This window comes from Fusarium venenatum (assembly GCF_020744135.1).
Source record: "Fusarium venenatum strain MPI-CAGE-CH-0201 chromosome Unknown EDB82scaffold_2, whole genome shotgun sequence".
Classification (NCBI taxonomy): domain Eukaryota; kingdom Fungi; phylum Ascomycota; class Sordariomycetes; order Hypocreales; family Nectriaceae; genus Fusarium; species Fusarium venenatum.
Window position 1 is genome coordinate 1,812,316 of NW_027072130.1, and position 15,955 is coordinate 1,828,270.

At 49.8% G+C, this 15,955-nt stretch overlaps 6 protein-coding genes across 6 annotated transcripts; 4 read left to right on the forward strand and 2 right to left on the reverse strand.

Annotated features, from left to right (window-relative positions):
• Positions 1-87: 87 nt before the first annotated feature.
• Positions 88-6,374, forward strand: EDB82DRAFT_535337 (uncharacterized protein). Its single transcript, XM_025733460.2, has 8 exons — positions 88-239; positions 295-399; positions 453-739; positions 793-4,102; positions 4,159-4,255; positions 4,948-4,957; positions 5,014-5,198; positions 5,261-6,374. Exons 1-8 carry the CDS (start codon positions 197-199, stop codon positions 6,192-6,194), a joined length of 4,971 nt encoding a protein of 1,656 aa, XP_025584364.2. The 5' UTR covers positions 88-196; the 3' UTR covers positions 6,195-6,374.
• An 849-nt stretch (positions 6,375-7,223) lies between these two features.
• EDB82DRAFT_135201 (uncharacterized protein) lies at positions 7,224-9,387 on the forward strand. The gene is made up of 3 exons (XM_025733463.2): positions 7,224-8,582; positions 8,633-8,985; positions 9,041-9,387. The coding sequence occupies exons 1-3, from the start codon at positions 7,556-7,558 to the stop codon at positions 9,380-9,382; spliced, it is 1,722 nt and encodes a 573-aa protein (XP_025584367.1). The 5' UTR covers positions 7,224-7,555; the 3' UTR covers positions 9,383-9,387.
• A 1,319-nt stretch (positions 9,388-10,706) lies between these two features.
• EDB82DRAFT_495613 (uncharacterized protein) lies at positions 10,707-11,864 on the forward strand. Its single transcript, XM_025733464.2, has 6 exons — positions 10,707-10,905; positions 10,967-10,984; positions 11,062-11,126; positions 11,192-11,263; positions 11,320-11,421; positions 11,475-11,864. The coding sequence occupies exons 1-6, from the start codon at positions 10,896-10,898 to the stop codon at positions 11,583-11,585; spliced, it is 378 nt and encodes a 125-aa protein (XP_025584368.1). The 5' UTR covers positions 10,707-10,895; the 3' UTR covers positions 11,586-11,864.
• Positions 11,865-12,026: 162 nt separating this feature from the next.
• Positions 12,027-13,627, reverse strand: EDB82DRAFT_495618 (60S ribosomal protein eL8). The gene is made up of 4 exons (XM_025733466.2): positions 13,493-13,627; positions 13,140-13,211; positions 12,572-13,081; positions 12,027-12,521 (listed from the first exon to the last, which is right to left on the reverse strand). The coding sequence occupies exons 1-4, from the start codon at positions 13,493-13,495 to the stop codon at positions 12,321-12,323; spliced, it is 786 nt and encodes a 261-aa protein (XP_025584369.1). The 5' UTR covers positions 13,496-13,627; the 3' UTR covers positions 12,027-12,320.
• EDB82DRAFT_135227 (uncharacterized protein) lies at positions 13,482-15,269 on the forward strand. Its single transcript, XM_025733467.2, has one exon. The coding sequence runs from the start codon at positions 13,956-13,958 to the stop codon at positions 15,132-15,134; it is 1,179 nt and encodes a 392-aa protein (XP_025584370.1). The 5' UTR covers positions 13,482-13,955; the 3' UTR covers positions 15,135-15,269.
• An 87-nt stretch (positions 15,270-15,356) lies between these two features.
• On the reverse strand, positions 15,357-15,826 carry EDB82DRAFT_523311 (uncharacterized protein; the record flags this gene model as incomplete). Its single annotated transcript, XM_065609112.1, has 5 exons — positions 15,357-15,377; positions 15,428-15,522; positions 15,558-15,576; positions 15,631-15,723; positions 15,779-15,826. 5 exons carry the CDS (start codon positions 15,824-15,826, stop codon positions 15,357-15,359), a joined length of 276 nt encoding a protein of 91 aa, XP_065464558.1.
• Between the last annotated feature and the right edge of the window lie 129 nt (positions 15,827-15,955).

Genomic DNA, 15,955 nt, shown 5'->3' on the forward strand with positions numbered 1-15,955 from the left:
ATCTAGCTAGGTCCATCACCGCTTTCTTTAACACCATTGAATCAGCTACTCATCTCGTGTCTCGCTTCCTCTATCAATAGTGTGGAGTACAGCACGACCGAGGCTGGCCCTTTTCCTATCATTGCCCATTTATTAAAATACATCGTTACGATTGCCAATTAACGATTTTTAGTTGATTGACTTTCAATTAGGCATCATGCCTGGTTCAACAGTTGAGACTCCAACCGTTACGCTGTCCTGTAAGCAGAACTCGATTGAATACCGTTCACCTCTGGCTGATACATGAAATCTTAGTTGCAAACAACTTTTGGGGTAAAGAAGATGCCGGAGTTACGCCTTTGCTCAGTCGCATGACTGCGGCCAAGACGACATGCGATGAATTGAGAGCATTCTATGGCGGTATGCCAATATCCATAAGATCTTCTCGAAGCAACATAACTAATACAACATAGCTCGAGCGTCGATCGAGGAGGAATACTCCCGAAAACTACTAAACCTCAGCCGCAAGCCACTTGGTTCTCAAGAATCCGGTACACTGAAAACATCGTTGGATACCGTCCGAGGCGAAGTGGAACAGATGGCCAAACAACATCAACTTATCGGCGCAGAGGTGAAATCTGAACTCGAAGAACCATTGGCCGCTTTTGCCGGTGGAATGAAGGAACGCCGGAAAATTATACAAAACACTGTCGAAAAAATTCTCAAGGTCAAAATGCAACAAACACAAGTAGTCAACAAGGTCAGCTTTTCAATCCTGCTTGTTCTGACCAACTTGAACTAACATCAACATAGACACGAGATAAGTATGAGCAAGAGTGTTTAAAGATCAAAGGTTACCTTGCTCAGGGCCACATGGTCATGGGCCAAGAAGAACGCCGCAACAAAGCCAAATTGGAGAAGACACAGATCGCTCTTGCGGCATCCAGCACCGAGTATGAAAACGCCGTCAAGGCACTCGAAGATACAACAGCCCGATGGAACAGAGAATGGAAATCGGCTGCCGACAAATTCCAAGACCTGGAAGAAGAACGCTTGGACTTCACCAAGAGCAGCCTGTGGACATTTGCCAACATTGCCTCAACGGTATGTGTTAGTGATGATTCGTCATGTGAAAAGATTCGACTGTCGTTGGAGGTTATGGATGTGGAGAAGGATATCATTACCTTCATCACCGAGAAGGGGACCGGACAAGAGATTCCAGATGCACCCAAGTACATCAACTTTTGCCGTGGCGACGTGACAGACAACCAGTCCGAGGCATCAGATGACGACAACTACTCAGTAGCCCAGTTCCCTCGCATGATCAACCCTGCTTTCCGATCGTCTTCTCCTCAGCCATCGACCTTTGAGTCGCATCATGATCCGAACTCTGCGTTGGCCAAGGAGCTGGCACACAAAGACAACGCTCCAGCCAAGCGTGAACCCAATGCTCCAGTTCAGAAGTTAGCCACGCTACCTCCTGACGATATACTCCAAATCGGTCATCAAAAGACACAGCCCCAACAGATCCAGGCGGCTCCTCAGCAGCGTCAACATCACCAATCTCAGATGCAACATCCCTCTCAACTGCAACACCACTCGCAACTTCAGCGCCCCTCGCAGATGCAGCGTCCGTCCCAACTGCAGCACCCTTCTCAGCTGCAGCACTCATCTCAACTCCAGCATCCTTCTCAACTCCAGCATCCTTCTCAACTCCAGCATCCTTCTCAGCTACAACACCCTTCTCAGCTCCAATATCCATCCCAGTCGCACCGTCCTTCTCAGCCACAGCGTCCTTCTCAGCATCCTGCTCAATTGCAGCATCAATCTCAACAGCAATATTCTCCGCAGCGCCAGCACCCTTCCCAGCAGGCTCCTCACAATGTGGATCATCGTATGCAACAGCAAATGAGACCCTTGGAGATGAGGCCTACAGATACGAGAAACGCAAATATGCGGCAGCATGAACCTAGGCCTTCTTTGGAAATGCGCTATTCTGGAGAAGTGCGACCTTCGATGCAATCTCGACCCAGTGTCGATACGAGACAGACACCAGATACGAGAACCTCGTTGGAGCTGCGACGGCCTATTGAGGACCCCTCCCGCCGTCAGCAACCCGCGGCCTATACTGCATACGATGCTAACCAGCACGGTGCGGTTTCGGCGGTTCCCCACGATCCCTATCCCATGGAGGGCATGACTATGCTTTGCAGGACTGGCCCAAGCCCAATCTCAGATCACGATTCGCAGGTAACATCGGCTCGACCTTCCAGTAGGGACTCGCATAGTGATTATTCGAACCCGAACTCGTTCTCTAGCGTCGAGCCCCCTAGTGGTAAGACCTCGCCTGTTAAGCAGGATCCCATCAGACAGGATCCTGCTCCCGCCCCCGCGTCAGCTCCTGTGCAAACACGAGCACCGGCACCTGTACAATCACGAGCGCCAGCACCGGTCGCCGCGCCTGCACCAGCCCCCGTGCAAACTCGCGCACCAGCGCCAGCGCCAACGCCAGCTGCTCTGACTCCCGCTTCCAAGCCCGCTCCTGCTCCTATCGCTTATGCCCCTGCCCCTGCCCCTGCCCCGGCACCGGCACCAACGCCCGCTGCCGCCGCCCCTACTCCCAGTCCTGTTAAACTGGTCGCTAAGAAAAAGAGTGGCGGTTTCTTAAAGAACCACAGTCCTTTTAGACGTAAGAGCCAGAAGGAACTCCAACAGCAGAACAGGAACACTTGGCACGCTTCAAACACTCAAAGCTCGAGCAGCCCGGTTCGCAGACCCCAACCACAGACCCAAGGCTCAACAAACAATGTGGTGACTCAAGAACGTACTCAGAGTCCAGAGCCAATTGACGCCAATGCCAGCTTGGCTCTTGGTGTTGGGCAGAATGTCTTCCCAGTGTCAACCCCTGACACGAAAAAGAAGTCTGGCGCTGCCGCAGCTCAAGAGCCCGCAGAAGAGCTAGACCCTATCGCACTTGCTCTTGCAGAGCTTAAGGGCGTTACATTGGGCAAGAACTCCTCGATGAGGGTCTCAGCTGATCATTATTCCGGCATTGCAACTCCAGCATCGGGGTCGGAAGCCGCCTCAAGACAAGCTTCTGCCACTCGGCCAGTATCAACTCCTTCGAACCCCGACATCGCGGCAGCAAAGAGAGGAACGCCTCCGCCATCGTATCAAACCCCAACATCACGCCTGGGCGTTCCGCCACCTGCTGTCACTTCAAGGGCGATGAAGGAGGCCACGAAGAAGGCCACTTCGCAAACACGTAGCATGTTCGAGAATGGAGGTAACACACCAGGGGCGTTTAACAGTACATCTTCGAGATCCAACACTCGCGCTACCGAAACCAAGCGAGCAGAGCCATCTTCAAGCCAAAGTATCCCACCAACCGCTTCACGACCTGCCACTAGAACCGCTACACACGGTAGAGGTGAGTCTGGAAGTTATAGTTCAGCATCCATGTCTCGACCAGGCACACGAGGTACCGAAATGGGTCGAGGGGAACCTGCCGGCTATGGCACATCACCCGCACGATCAGGAACGAGGGCAACTGACATGTCTCGTCCGGACACGCGAGGCTTCAATGCCAGCCCTCTTTCACGACCCGGAACCAGGGGAAGTGACATGTCGCGCGGAGGATCCGGTGTTTACGGCACATCGCCAGGCTCACGACCAGGCACCAGAGGCACCGATATGCCTAGGGCCGCTTCCCCAGCTCCAGCTAGGAGTGTTTCTCCCCAGCCACCGATTAACGACAACATGAGTTATAGATCGGTATCTCCAAACCCTTATGCAGCCAGCCAACGCTCTCCCTCCGTCATGAGCTCAGCACAGAAGCACGGCTCTGCTCAAGGTTACTACCCCCAATCCCCTGCTAGTCGCGGGCCCTCCCCTTCACCCTACGGCCAGCAGAGCCGGCCTGGGAGCGGTTATGCGGGCAGTGATATGGCAATTCAACTGGCACCGGTTTCAGATCCCTATGGTTCTGTGAGAAGTGGAGGCAGCCGCCCTTCTTCCAGGGCTAATAGCTACTACGACGACGGTAGCACCCGTCAACGCAGTCAGAGTGTTGCTGATCCTTCACGACTATATACTCCCGACGGCAGAGCTATTCTTCATTATGGTAAGTCTTTTCTTGGTCACAAGTTATTAATGTTTGATACTAACATAACATTGCAGCACGCGCTCTGTATATGTACCAAGCCGCCATTCCCGAGGAGCTGAGCTTCGCCAAGGGTGATTATCTTGCTGTCCTTCGTCACCAAGACGATGGATGGTGGGAGGCAGAAGTCCATGGCGGGGATGGAAGCGTCGGGCTGGTCCCAAGTAACTATCTTGCGGCGTGCTAACTTTACCATGATATGAGCGAGTGAGCGGATTATTTGCGCAACGTTTCCCGGATGATTATGTTTCTTATATTGCGGTTAAGGCATTGATGGAATTGATTGACGACTTGATTAATATACCTTTCGGTTTGCTGTTTTTCGACGCAGCATTTATTTGATTTGGAGCTCGGGCTCGGATTGGGGGATTGTTGTACATGTACAAGCTATGATTGTTCAGGGAAGATTGAAACGAATGCTTTTGTTGTTTTTGTTGTTTATTACTAGTACGATTAGAGAGCACCCTCCTATTTCCTAATGTTAAATTTTACACGGTTGATTTGCTGCAGTAATTATTGCGACAATGATTAATGTGAAGTTACACAACTTACCTGTCTGTCGAGAGTGAGTAAGTGAGCTATGTACAGTACTGTGAGTACCTATGACGTTGGAGCTGCCAGAGCTTAGCTCCCTTGTCCATCCATCCCTGTCCAGGTCCAATGTGGGTGTAACTTGCTGTTGCTTGTCGCCTTCACATGCCACTCACCCAATAACTCCCTTGAACCTTTCCTCCCTTGTCGTATGCCACTCTCGTTTCCTTCCCACAAACCATAATTCGTCTCATCCCAGTTGATGGGCTAAGTAGGCTCAACATGGTGAGTTATGCTCACGATATTGACTGAATTCTGTATGACTGATCGTGTCTGCAAAGGAAACCCTTCAAGAGACGGCCCGTGTCGTCACATCTAAGCCTGTTCAACGAGCTGTCGTCAACACCGTCCTCCTCGTCTCAACAGCTGCAACTCTCTTTTGTACTGCTGCGATTGCTTCAGTACTCTTTTTTCAGAATTTCCTGCCTCATGAGGTTGTCACTTTGCCGGTACATCTCCAATATGGGTGCGTAATTTATTCTACCAACTTACCTACATGGATCACTGACATGGCTGGATTTCCCATAGCTCTGGAATTAACCCATATGGAATCACATCACTCCAAACGCCGCCCATGAAAACGCAGCAAGAGTACGACGTGTCGCTATTGCTATCCATGCCGCGCTCGGCCCCAAACGTGGAGCGCGGTAACTTTATGATCAGCCTGCACATGCTCGGCCCCAAAGCTGACGTTTGGCTTCACACCCAGGCTGAACAACATGCGTCGTCACACCAAGGGTTTGATCAAGCCAATGTTTTGTTCAGTTCCCGCAGGCCTGCTTTGTTTCCTTACGTGGATCCGCTCGTGTCTGTAGCATCCCGTCTTCTGTTTCTGATTTACCACCTGTTTACCCCGGGATCGAGCACGAACTCCGTGATCATCCCATTGGCCGAGCGAGTCTCTTTCTCAAAGGACTCATTGTTACCTAAGTCGGCATACATTGAGGTGGAGGCAGGTCAAACAATACAGGTGTACCATGCTTACCTACAGCTTACGGCTCAACTTCGCGGGCTTCGTTGGATGATGGTTCACTATCGTATTTCAACATTCCTGGCTCTTACCGTTGTTTTCTGGGCCTTTGAAATTGTATTCATGGGTGTAGCTTGGGGAATATGGAGCGTTGCCTCAGGATCACCGCCTGCAGAAGACGATGCCAAAGTCAGGAGACTCAAGGGTTTGAGGGATGACCATGAAGAGGAGCTCACGGACCACGAAGAGACCTTTCCCACGTATGGCAAGCAACGGCCTCTCAAGTACGAGCCGGACATCAAACCAGAATTGGACCCCGATCAGCCCCTGTCTGAAATTCCTCGAGCAGGAGCTGATGCTGACGATGAAGACGATGGAAGCTTTGACGACAAGGACGAGGATGTGGAACACAAGGACTCGGGTATTGGCACGAGTTATAGTGAGGACGGTACTTCAAGTATTCGACGGCGAACATCACGTAATAGACTATGAGGAGAAACTGGGGTATAGTGTGTATTAATCAGGGGCAGTGGTACGCGAAGTGGTTGAAGCAGATACCCATATATTTTAATATGAACGATAGAATAATGAGAAGTCGAAATTATATTATGTTTGGCGTTTATTCAGAGGGGTGTCTAAGTATCTTGATTGGGCCATGCCGATTTAAGGTGTATGCCGACTTGAGGTGCAATTCTATGACGAGCTCATAAAAGGTGCAGAGTAAAGTTTAGTTACGAAGGTCCAACCCATGACCTTGAGTGAGCCGTTTTTGTCCATATCAAAAACCTTTGTACAAGATTGGTGGTCATCTGTTCGCTCGAGGGTAAGGTTAGGCTTTTAGGTCCGCATTTGAACGTGTGATGAAATCAACACACGCTGTATGTATCATTGGCAGCAATGGCAATGACAAGCAATTCTTGTTGTTTAGTCTAGATAATCACAGCACATACCGACAGAAAAAGCTGCTAACAGATACCTACCTACCTGGGCTCTACACACAATATTCATGTTGACCAACGCACCTATTCTCATATTTCATATTGTACCTGGGCTTCTAGGTTAGGTACCTAGACTAGGTGTTTTGATTTTCCTCCCCTGCCCGCAATTCATCAACGAATTTTATAGCGGGCACACACATCCAACCCCTCCATATTGTAAGGAATACCCATGCTCGGGCTGGCTGATCTAGATCCCTATCTCTTCTCTTCTCTTCACATGGGTAACTTAGCCCCTCCACTTTCTACCCGTGAACAACAAACAGCACCCGCTTGGTTCGTTTCGGCTTGTCAGTCGAGTTTTTGCAGTACATCCGTTAGTTAGTTGCTTCATCAAAAATACCGACTCTTGTCTCCCCCCTTATATCAGTAGTCATATAAGAGATATGACCTTGAACCTCTGAATTGCTCATTGTCTCCACCTCAGTCTACTGGCCACCTCACTGCTACCACGACAGCAGCAGGTACCGTGCCGCTACGTACCGACCGCCATTACTAGTTCCATTCACTTGGACTCTATTGCGGGACCAACTACAGCCAGCGACTACCACCTCCACCGCCCACCCGCTTGTTCCTCTCGACGTCTCCCGAACCACGTCTGAACATTTACGACAAGCCCTGAGCTGAGCACACCGACCTGACCGCATGCGCTGAGTTAAGTACCGGCAAGCGACTGTCCGACTGCTTTTGCTGCTTGTATTTCGCGCCAGCCTAGCCCTGACCAGCCCAACGTTCAGCGAGCCTAAACGAGACCAGACTTTACGACCAGACCTTAGATCTCTCTCGCCGTTATCATCATCTCTGTCTCCCCTCACCTCGATTATACAAACCAGTTCGTCCTCAGCACGTACCGCCACGATGCCCTGCTTCAAGGGCATTGCGGTCAGCATCCATGCGAATTCTGCCCCGCTGCCAGAGCATGGTATGCAGAAGCAATCTCGTCTCTCGCGGATCAGCACCTACATTCCTGTACCCCAACCTCAGCTCGCAGAGTCAAACAAACCCGAGCCTGCCAAATTCGCCATCTCCATTACGCTCCTTACTCCAGGCCTGCCTATCCCATACTCAACCCCCAAGCCCAGTGATGAGAACCCTTACCCAAAGCCTCAGTTCGTTGGTGGGCTCAACACTGGTGAACGGGGCAAGTCAACTGGTGTGGTCAACCCCTACATTCCCATGACCAATTCCGAGAACGAGACCATCGCTGCTTATATCTACTTTGACGGCCGAGCCAAGGAAGAAGTTGCTACTCTGCTACGACCCGGCGAAGAGACTTGGGTCAACAGCCGTTGGGTTCAGGTCCCAGACTCTGAAGGTGGCGGTCTGGCCGAGCGCGAGTTCTTGTTCCGTGAAGTCGGCCTGGAGCGATGGCTCAACGGCTTGGATCTACAAGGACATGATGCTGCCGAGAAGCTAGAGAAGCGTCGTCAAAAGTTCGAGAAGCGCCGGCGACGACAAGGGGCTCTTGAGGGAAACGCCAGCGCCGACATAGAAGAAGGATCTTCCAGTCGAAGGAGCACACTACGCTACGGCGCTGACGACAAGTCCCCTATCGAGGCTGTCCTAGATGATTCCGATTCTTGGTCCGATGACGACGATGAGCCACCTGAGGCGACTGGTCAAATCAAAGTGGCCATGTTCCGTGTCCTTGCCTCAGGCGAAATTAAAAAGGGCGAGTATTCACCTCAATTCGACGCTCACGATGGCGATGAAGACGACATGGGGTCTAAAGAAGGCAACGGCATCGACGCTGATGTCGAACACACCACAAGTTTCGCCAAGCCTAAAACGCTTGACCCCAAAACTATTAGCACCCAAACCGTCACAGGCATTGACGGCCCAGACAAGCCTTACGCCGTTTTCACCTTCTTCTACCGTGGAGAGCGTAAGTACCATATCATATTCTGGCTTCCATATACTGACAAGTCGTTATAGGCCAACTGCAAAAGCTCGGCGTTATTCAGTCATCAAAGAACCCACAGACGACACCAAGCTCCGTCAAGCGAAGATCAGGCCAACTTGACTTCTCTAACCTGGGACCTCTCAAGGCTGGTGGTACCGTTGGCTTCTCTGCCTTCCGCGACCAAGCTAGTGAAGCCTCAAGACGACGCAAGGCCCGAAAGAAGAGTAACGGCAATATCGCTGATGACAGCGACGATGACGATGACGACGACGACGCGAACCTGGGCAAGATGGAAGAAGCCTACGACAAGGACGTAGACACCAAGCTCGCTCCAGAAGATGCTAAATTCCAGGGTGAGCTTGCTGACGGTGTGGACCGTATTCACGTAAGTCTGCCGTGATCATCATTCAAGACCCCCTGACTTAACATTCTGAATTTAGCTTAAGAGGGCACACTCCGCGGACCCGGATAGCATAGCTGCGTCTTCAGCATCACAGACTACCAATACTGCCAACTCATCGGCAGCTAACGCCGGAGGATCACCTGCAAACAATAGCTTGCCAAATGCAGCGATTTTTGACACCCCTAGCAAGTCTACTTTCCAGAGCCCACTGAAGAAGTACAGGCCTAGCGTTGACTACGGGGCCGAAGGCATCAACTTTGGATCAGGCTCTGGCTTGAAGACAGAGCTGGAGTCAACGCCACGTACGGGATCCGGATCTGGAACACCTTCCAACGCCGAGGTGCAAAAACCAAAGATTGACGACGAGGAAGAGCTATAGAAGCATCCAGTCAACTAACACGACGTTCCGCTTGTCCAGAATAAGCATGATGGCCGAACTCGGAAGCTGACGATAGAGTCCAGCAGTATTCCCACACGAAGCTGTTGGATCTCAAGACGGGCGGGCTGGTACGAGCAGATTCGATATAGACTGGTGGATTATCACTTGGGAAGACGCTGCGATTATGACCGGAATGACTACTTGCGGCAGATTTTAAACGGTCCACGAAAAACATGATAAGGTGTATTGGCAACGATCAAGGAGTCCTTGGGTGCTTCTGGCTTTTTGAGAACAAGTGGCGCGTTGACGAAAGGCCCTGCTTTTCTCGCTGCAGGAAACAAGGAAATCTTTATTTGGAGCGGAGCAGACTATTAGAGAGGCTGGAAGGTTAAAGCAAGTACTTTGTACCAGCCAGAGGAACTAGCTCATGGCTCTATGAACGAAACTACTGTATATATGATAGCATGACGAGAGAAAGAATATGACTCTGTTCTACACATTCATTGAAGCAATGTGAAGTATGAGATGGCGTATACAATGTTACCCGATACGATGCTTGGACGATTGTCAGACAACATGAAAACCATGCACTTCACTGGAGACAAAAAACATATTACTGAGAAGATTGAACTGTGTTTCATCGAAAGGTATATTGTATTCATTAAAGAGGAACTAATAAAGGAGTGAAGTAACAATACTATTGTCACAATACCGGAAGATCTCGAGCAATGATCGAGAAAAATTTACTAAACTGATTGTCGAGTTAGCCAATGCTTCTGACAAGGTTCTTGGAATGTTTAATGAATGTGAAGGAAGTTTGTCAGACTGTTGAGCTTGATAATTGATAAATCAACATAGAGATTCAGTTGGCCGTTCTTAATGGAAGAGTTTGTCATCATACAAAAGGGGAAGGGAAAAATGAATGGGTGCACGCGTCCGTCGCGGGTTGGACGAGACAACAAATCGTGTCGTGTCGTGTAACGTACCTTACTGTTGCTGGGTGAGAATTAAACCCGTGACGAGAAGATTATGATGGGGCAGAGCGTAAGCCTGCAGAGTCTTGAAGCATCATGACCTGAAAGTTCCGTTGGGGCAGTCAATTGCAGCCGTTGGAAATGTTGTTGAAAACGAAAGAAACTTTTCAAGCAGAGTTGCAGCCGCAGTTTTATTTCCCAGCCAGCCTGGAGTGGAGACACAATATCGCCCTATCCAAGCTCCATCCCACCATTTATGCATTTAGCGATGCCGCACAGTCCTGGCACAGCCCTGGGGCCCAACTCGCAGTAGGTTTCCGTGGCAGCCGCCCTCTGAATCGTCAAGTTGTGCCTAATCTGCACTGTGCCCCCTCAACCCCACCATCGATCTCATCTCTTGCTTTCGTGGTTGCTTCCCCTCGGGCAGACTTTGCGATAACCCAACTCAAACAAACGACTCTGTCGCAAAAACATACTCGCTTTCCTCTTCTCTACGCATTAGCGATTTAACCGACCCGAACAGGTCCCCAGATTTCAAAATGGCCGGAAGTGAGTTTCTATAGCAAGAAAACGATCAGGACAATTGGAAACTAACCGCGCACACTTCTAGACTTTGAGGATGTCGCCAGTACGTTTGGACCCCAGATGGGCTTTCAATCAGCCCGTCTTTAGCGGTATGGGCAACACCACTAACATAGCAAATAGAGCAATTTGTTGAGTTCTACTACAACACCTTCGACACTGATCGCAAGGGCCTCGCTTCTCTCTACGTAAGTGATTCGTTGCCAGGCGGTGGGCAGCAATGCAAAACGGTTTACTAACTTTTTCCTGATAGCGACCTCACTCCATGCTGACCTTTGAGTCTGCTTCCGTCCTCGGTGCCGAAGCTGTTGTTGAGAAGCTTGCCGTATGTATCCTGTCTACCTATGACCCGATGCTTACGTTCTAACGATCATATAACAGGGCCTCCCCTTCCAGAAAGTCAAGCACCAGGTTTCTACCATCGATGCCCAGCCCTCCAACGAGCAGGGTGGCATCATCATCCTCATCACTGGTGCTCTTCTCGTATGTCTCAACCCACACAATATGCTTGTGTAATAACTAACAATCTTGTTCAGATCGACGAGGAGCAGAACCCCATGAACTTCTCCCAGACCTTCCAGCTTCACCGCGACCAATCTGGACAATACTTCGTCTACAACGATCTTTTCAAGCTTGTTCTCGGTTAAAGAGCGTATTGAGTTTGACTGAGACATGAAAATGAAGTCTACACGAAGTGGGGCGAGAGAGGAGGGGAAATTAAAGCAGGAATGGCAATGGAATAGTGTTTTTTTGACGATACGATGAAATTTAGAGAATAGTTCCAAGTAGAACATATTCAATTTGCTTGGCTTGACTGTGGTTTTACCTGGAACATCTCCCCCATACTGTTAGCCAGTGACTGGGTTATTGAACGTTGTAGTCTTATATGATGACGTGACATAGAACACACAAACCAGTGCCCAAGATAGTGGGTAGCAGAAAAGTTAGCCTTTGAGCTTTAGGCCACAAAAATGAACAGCCTAAGAAGTATGGTCTAAGTACCATAAACTGGTCTACTAATTTCGTCTCTTATCTCACCTGTGTGGTCCACCGATGATCAATCGTGGATTTTGTTCCACGACTGAGAAGCAACGACGGTACATTGTTAAGACCAATGCATATGGTCTCTACAGAAACGGGTAATCTCGATTCTGGCAAGATATGAGGCGCACTACAATCACAATTACGGTCAAGACTTGTCCAGGAAGCAAGCTCATCATCTATTTTTAAGAGGGTTGGGTGACCAGCCCCTCATGTCACTGCGAGTGGGGATGGGAACAAAAAGTAACCCGAGAAAAATCATTCATTTTCCATGCCGTGAACCGTGCAACACCGTTGATCCCATTTTCGCAATGCATTTGAGGGGTATAAACAAATTAGACTTAGATCTTGGTAGCAGCCTCGAGAGCCTTCTGCTTCTTGATGATCTTCATCTGAGCCTTGGCACCCATGATACCACCACCCCATTGTCGGCGGGCCTGGTCGTGCTTCTCAAGGTAACCATCCTTGACAGCGGAGACGAGCTTGGAGAGCTCAGTCTTGTCCTCGGAGCGGACCTCGGTGATGGCGAGGACAGCAGCGGTCTGTTGTTTGTTAGATATAATTCTGAATTGGTAAGTTTGATAATGCTCACCTTCTTGTGGACGACAGTTCCGAGACGGGCCTTGCCCTTGACAATGGCGTAAGGGATACCCATCTTCTTGCAGAGAGAAGGAAGGAAGACAACGAGCTCAATGGGCTCGACGTCGTTGGGGATGAGGACGAGAGAAGCCTTCTTGTTCTCAATCAGGCCAACAACGTGGTTGAGACCGTACTTGACAGTGTAGGGCTTCTTGGAGACATCCTCCTTCTTCTTGCCCTCCTTGACGGCGGTAGCCTCCTGGAGGAGACGCTCCTTCTTCTCGGCCTTGGTCTCAGGTCGGTACTTGTTGAGGAGCTTGAAAGCCTGGGCAGCAGTGTTGCGGTCGAGGACGTGCTGGAACTGAGCAAGAGCCGGGGGAACCTTCAGGCGCATCTGAAGGATCTTCTTCTGGCGCTGGAGGCGGACATACTCGGGCCACTTGACCATGCGAGAGACATTTCGCTTGGGCTGGATGTCCTGGCCGATACCGAAGTTGCGGGGTCGCTTCTCGAGGAGAGGGTTCTAGAGGGCTGTCAGCGATCTTTGTATCCCGATGGGATAGATTATGGAATTTACTAACCTTGGCAGCCTTCTTGCCAGCCTTACCCTGAGGGAAAGGGGCGGGAGCGACCTTCTTGCCGGCTTTGGGAGGCTGTCATTGAGAAAAGAAGACATCAGCAAGGCATTCAAGCCAACAAAAGGTCTTCTCTGAACTCTAACGAGAATAGGCCATGGCATTTCTGCACACGCCGCATCTCCAGCCAAGTCTTCACCAGCTCGACACTTTTTTACGGTGATCGAAAACTGGCGGAATACCAACAGCATGTGTCGCCCACAAAATATGGACGACGCTGCGGCTTCAATTGCGCATAAAGCACATTTGACTCACAAAACTGTGGCCATTAGAGTCGAGTTGATTTTTTATTCACTCACCATCTTGAATCGTTCGGGTTAGTAGTTGCTCGTGGGTTGAAGAGCAAAGTCCGGGACACGAATGGTGGATGGAATAAATTCAAAGAAGAAAAGATGCGAAATAGGAAAAATAATTAGGGCTTCTGAAAATTGGTGGGACCTTTCGGAAAAAGTCTCCACCCTGGATCTGCCTCTCAGAGAGGCTGGACCAGATCTTTTTGTCCTTTTCGTAGTAGCACGTGACTGTGACTCGTACAGCGGCAAAGTTCCATATCACGAGTCAAACTTTGGGAGGCAACAAGTGGAAGGAAAGGGAAAGACTAGAATCTGTAAAGTTAAAGTAAACGCGAATACTTCTCTTGCACAAAATATTGTATACATTGATATAAGATCCCAACTTACAGACATTTGAACTTCTCCACTTAGACAACAAGCATTCAGATACTTTCAACCCAACTGAGAGACTAATTCAACCTACAACAAAATGGCACCTACACCTTGCTTTCGGTGTAAGAATAACAGGGCTGTTGTAAAGCGACCCAAGAACCACCATAAGCTATGTCGCGACTGCTTCATTCAAGTTTTTGAAGATGAAGTTCACCATACAATCACATCGTCAAAGCTCTTCTTCCGGGGTGAACGAGTTGCTATTGGTGCTTCAGGTGGCAAGGATTCAACAGTTCTGGCTTCTGTGATGAAAACCTTGAACGAACGCCACGACTACGGGCTGGATCTGGTATTGCTTAGTGTTGACGAAGGTATCAAGGGATACCGAGATGATTCACTAGAGACAGTCAAGCGAAATGCTGTTCAATACGACATGCCCCTGGAGATTGTCGGCTACGATGAGCTGTATGGATGGACTATGGACCAGGTCGTCGAAACTATTGGAAAGAAGGGAAACTGCACGTATTGTGGTGTTTTCCGACGACAGGCCTTGGATCGAGGGGCCAAGAAATTAGCTATTCAGCACGTTATTACCGGCCACAACGCCGACGATGTTGCTGAGACTGTCCTCATGAACCTTTTACGAGGAGACATGCCTCGGCTATCTCGAAGTACCAGCATCGTCACGGGAAACTCAAGCAGCGAGGTCATGAGAAGCAAGCCTCTCAAGTACGCCTACGAGAAGGAGATTGTTCTTTATGCACACCACAAGAAGTTGGACTACTTCAGCACAGAGTGTATATACAGTCCAGAGGCTTTCAGAGGTACAGCACGAGGACTTATCAAGAATCTCGAAAAGGTGCGGCCAAGCGCCATCTTGGATATTGTCAGGAGTGGAGAGGACATGGCTCGTCTTACACCCGACAAGGGCCAAGGGGCATGCGGCGGCTGCGACGAGGGCGAGGGGATTGGAGGCTGTGGTTCGGCCAACGGGCGAACTTCTGGCAACGAGATGGCCCAAGTCGAGGCTAGCTTAAAGACGCAGCACGAATCTGCAGCTCTCGAAACAGAGATCACGGTCAACGGAGCCCCCAAGGACGATGCCGTACCTCTACCAGTTAGGACAAAGAAGCCAAAGCAGAAGGAGGCACCGCCTGCACCGAAGCAGAGTCTAGGAAAGTGTGTCAAGTGTGGCTACATGTCGAGTCAGACCATGTGCCAGGCTTGTACGCTACTGGAGGGTCTGAATAAGAATAGAGCAGAGATAGCGATATAATGGAGATACCCCTGCTGTCAAGACCAAACCACTCGGCCTCAAACATTCTTCGCGATTTGGACAAGAGAAATTGTTTGATATTGTTGAATTCTCTCTCTTAGCCGCCGCCCACTCTATAGGCCAGGCCGTAGCCTTATTGCCTCGGACCCAAATTGTATAATTACATTTGTCGATCTGGGTTCCCTTCCTGTAACCACTCGCTCTAAGCCATCGTACTATTGTTTAAGAAAAGCGTGTTTCCAGCTGAATTCTCGTGTCAATTTGTGAATCATGGTATCAAGAGCACCACATACCTTCCAGGGGTTGTTCAATTCGAACCCTAAGGGTGCCTCTGGCTTGTCTGTTTGTCCTCGTAGAGTTCCTGTAAGACGACGGTCACGTTCCATCACTAATTCTTTGGTTAGTGTTCTTCAAATAGCGCACATTTCAGGGTTGTATCGTACTTTGCTGAAAGACAATTAGCATTATGTGTTGACTATAGGTGCGCATAACTTACTCTATCCCACTGATCCACCGAGTAACGAGGTCGCTTGCCCTCGTTTTGGATGTTCTTAATGACGGCAAGACCGGTACCAGAGATACCGAACATCTATAACTTAATGAGCCTCCATATTATAGAGCTGCGGAATCGGATGGCGACATACACCAATCATGATGGCATAGGGAAGAAGAGCCTCAAAAGGAACGGGCATTGTGACGGCGGCGCTGCCTAAGCAGACTTTGAGGTATTCGGTATGTTCTTCGGAGAATGGGAAATCGAATTGACCAGGCCTGACCTGTCGTCCTAGTTCGTCGTCGTGGTCGAGAATCTTTCGAATGGC

Bases quoted from the DNA above. Each gene is read 5' to 3' on its own strand.
- EDB82DRAFT_535337 (XM_025733460.2), top strand. From the start codon at position 197: ATGCCTGGTTCAACAGTTGAGACTCCAACCGTTACGCTGTCCT. The intron at 400-452 runs GTATGCCAATAT...AATACAACATAG, and splicing joins ATTGAGAGCATTCTATGGCG to CTCGAGCGTCGATCGAGGAG. The intron at 5,199-5,260 runs GTGCGTAATTTA...GATTTCCCATAG, and splicing joins CCGGTACATCTCCAATATGG to CTCTGGAATTAACCCATATG.
- EDB82DRAFT_135201 (XM_025733463.2), top strand. From the start codon at position 7,556: ATGCCCTGCTTCAAGGGCATTGCGGTCAGCATCCATGCGAATTCTGCC. The intron at 8,583-8,632 runs GTAAGTACCATA...AAGTCGTTATAG, and splicing joins CTTCTTCTACCGTGGAGAGC to GCCAACTGCAAAAGCTCGGC. The intron at 8,986-9,040 runs GTAAGTCTGCCG...TTCTGAATTTAG, and splicing joins ACGGTGTGGACCGTATTCAC to CTTAAGAGGGCACACTCCGC.
- EDB82DRAFT_495613 (XM_025733464.2), top strand. The intron at 11,127-11,191 runs GTAAGTGATTCG...TTTTCCTGATAG, and splicing joins AGGGCCTCGCTTCTCTCTAC to CGACCTCACTCCATGCTGAC. The intron at 11,422-11,474 runs GTATGTCTCAAC...AATCTTGTTCAG, and splicing joins TCATCACTGGTGCTCTTCTC to ATCGACGAGGAGCAGAACCC.
- EDB82DRAFT_495618 (XM_025733466.2), bottom strand. The intron at 13,082-13,139 runs GTTAGTAAATTC...ACAGCCCTCTAG, and splicing joins CTGGCAAGAAGGCTGCCAAG to AACCCTCTCCTCGAGAAGCG. The intron at 12,522-12,571 runs GTGAGCATTATC...AACAAACAACAG, and splicing joins GAACTGTCGTCCACAAGAAG to ACCGCTGCTGTCCTCGCCAT.
- EDB82DRAFT_135227 (XM_025733467.2), top strand. From the start codon at position 13,956: ATGGCACCTACACCTTGCTTTCGGTGTAAGAATAACAGGGCTGTTGTA.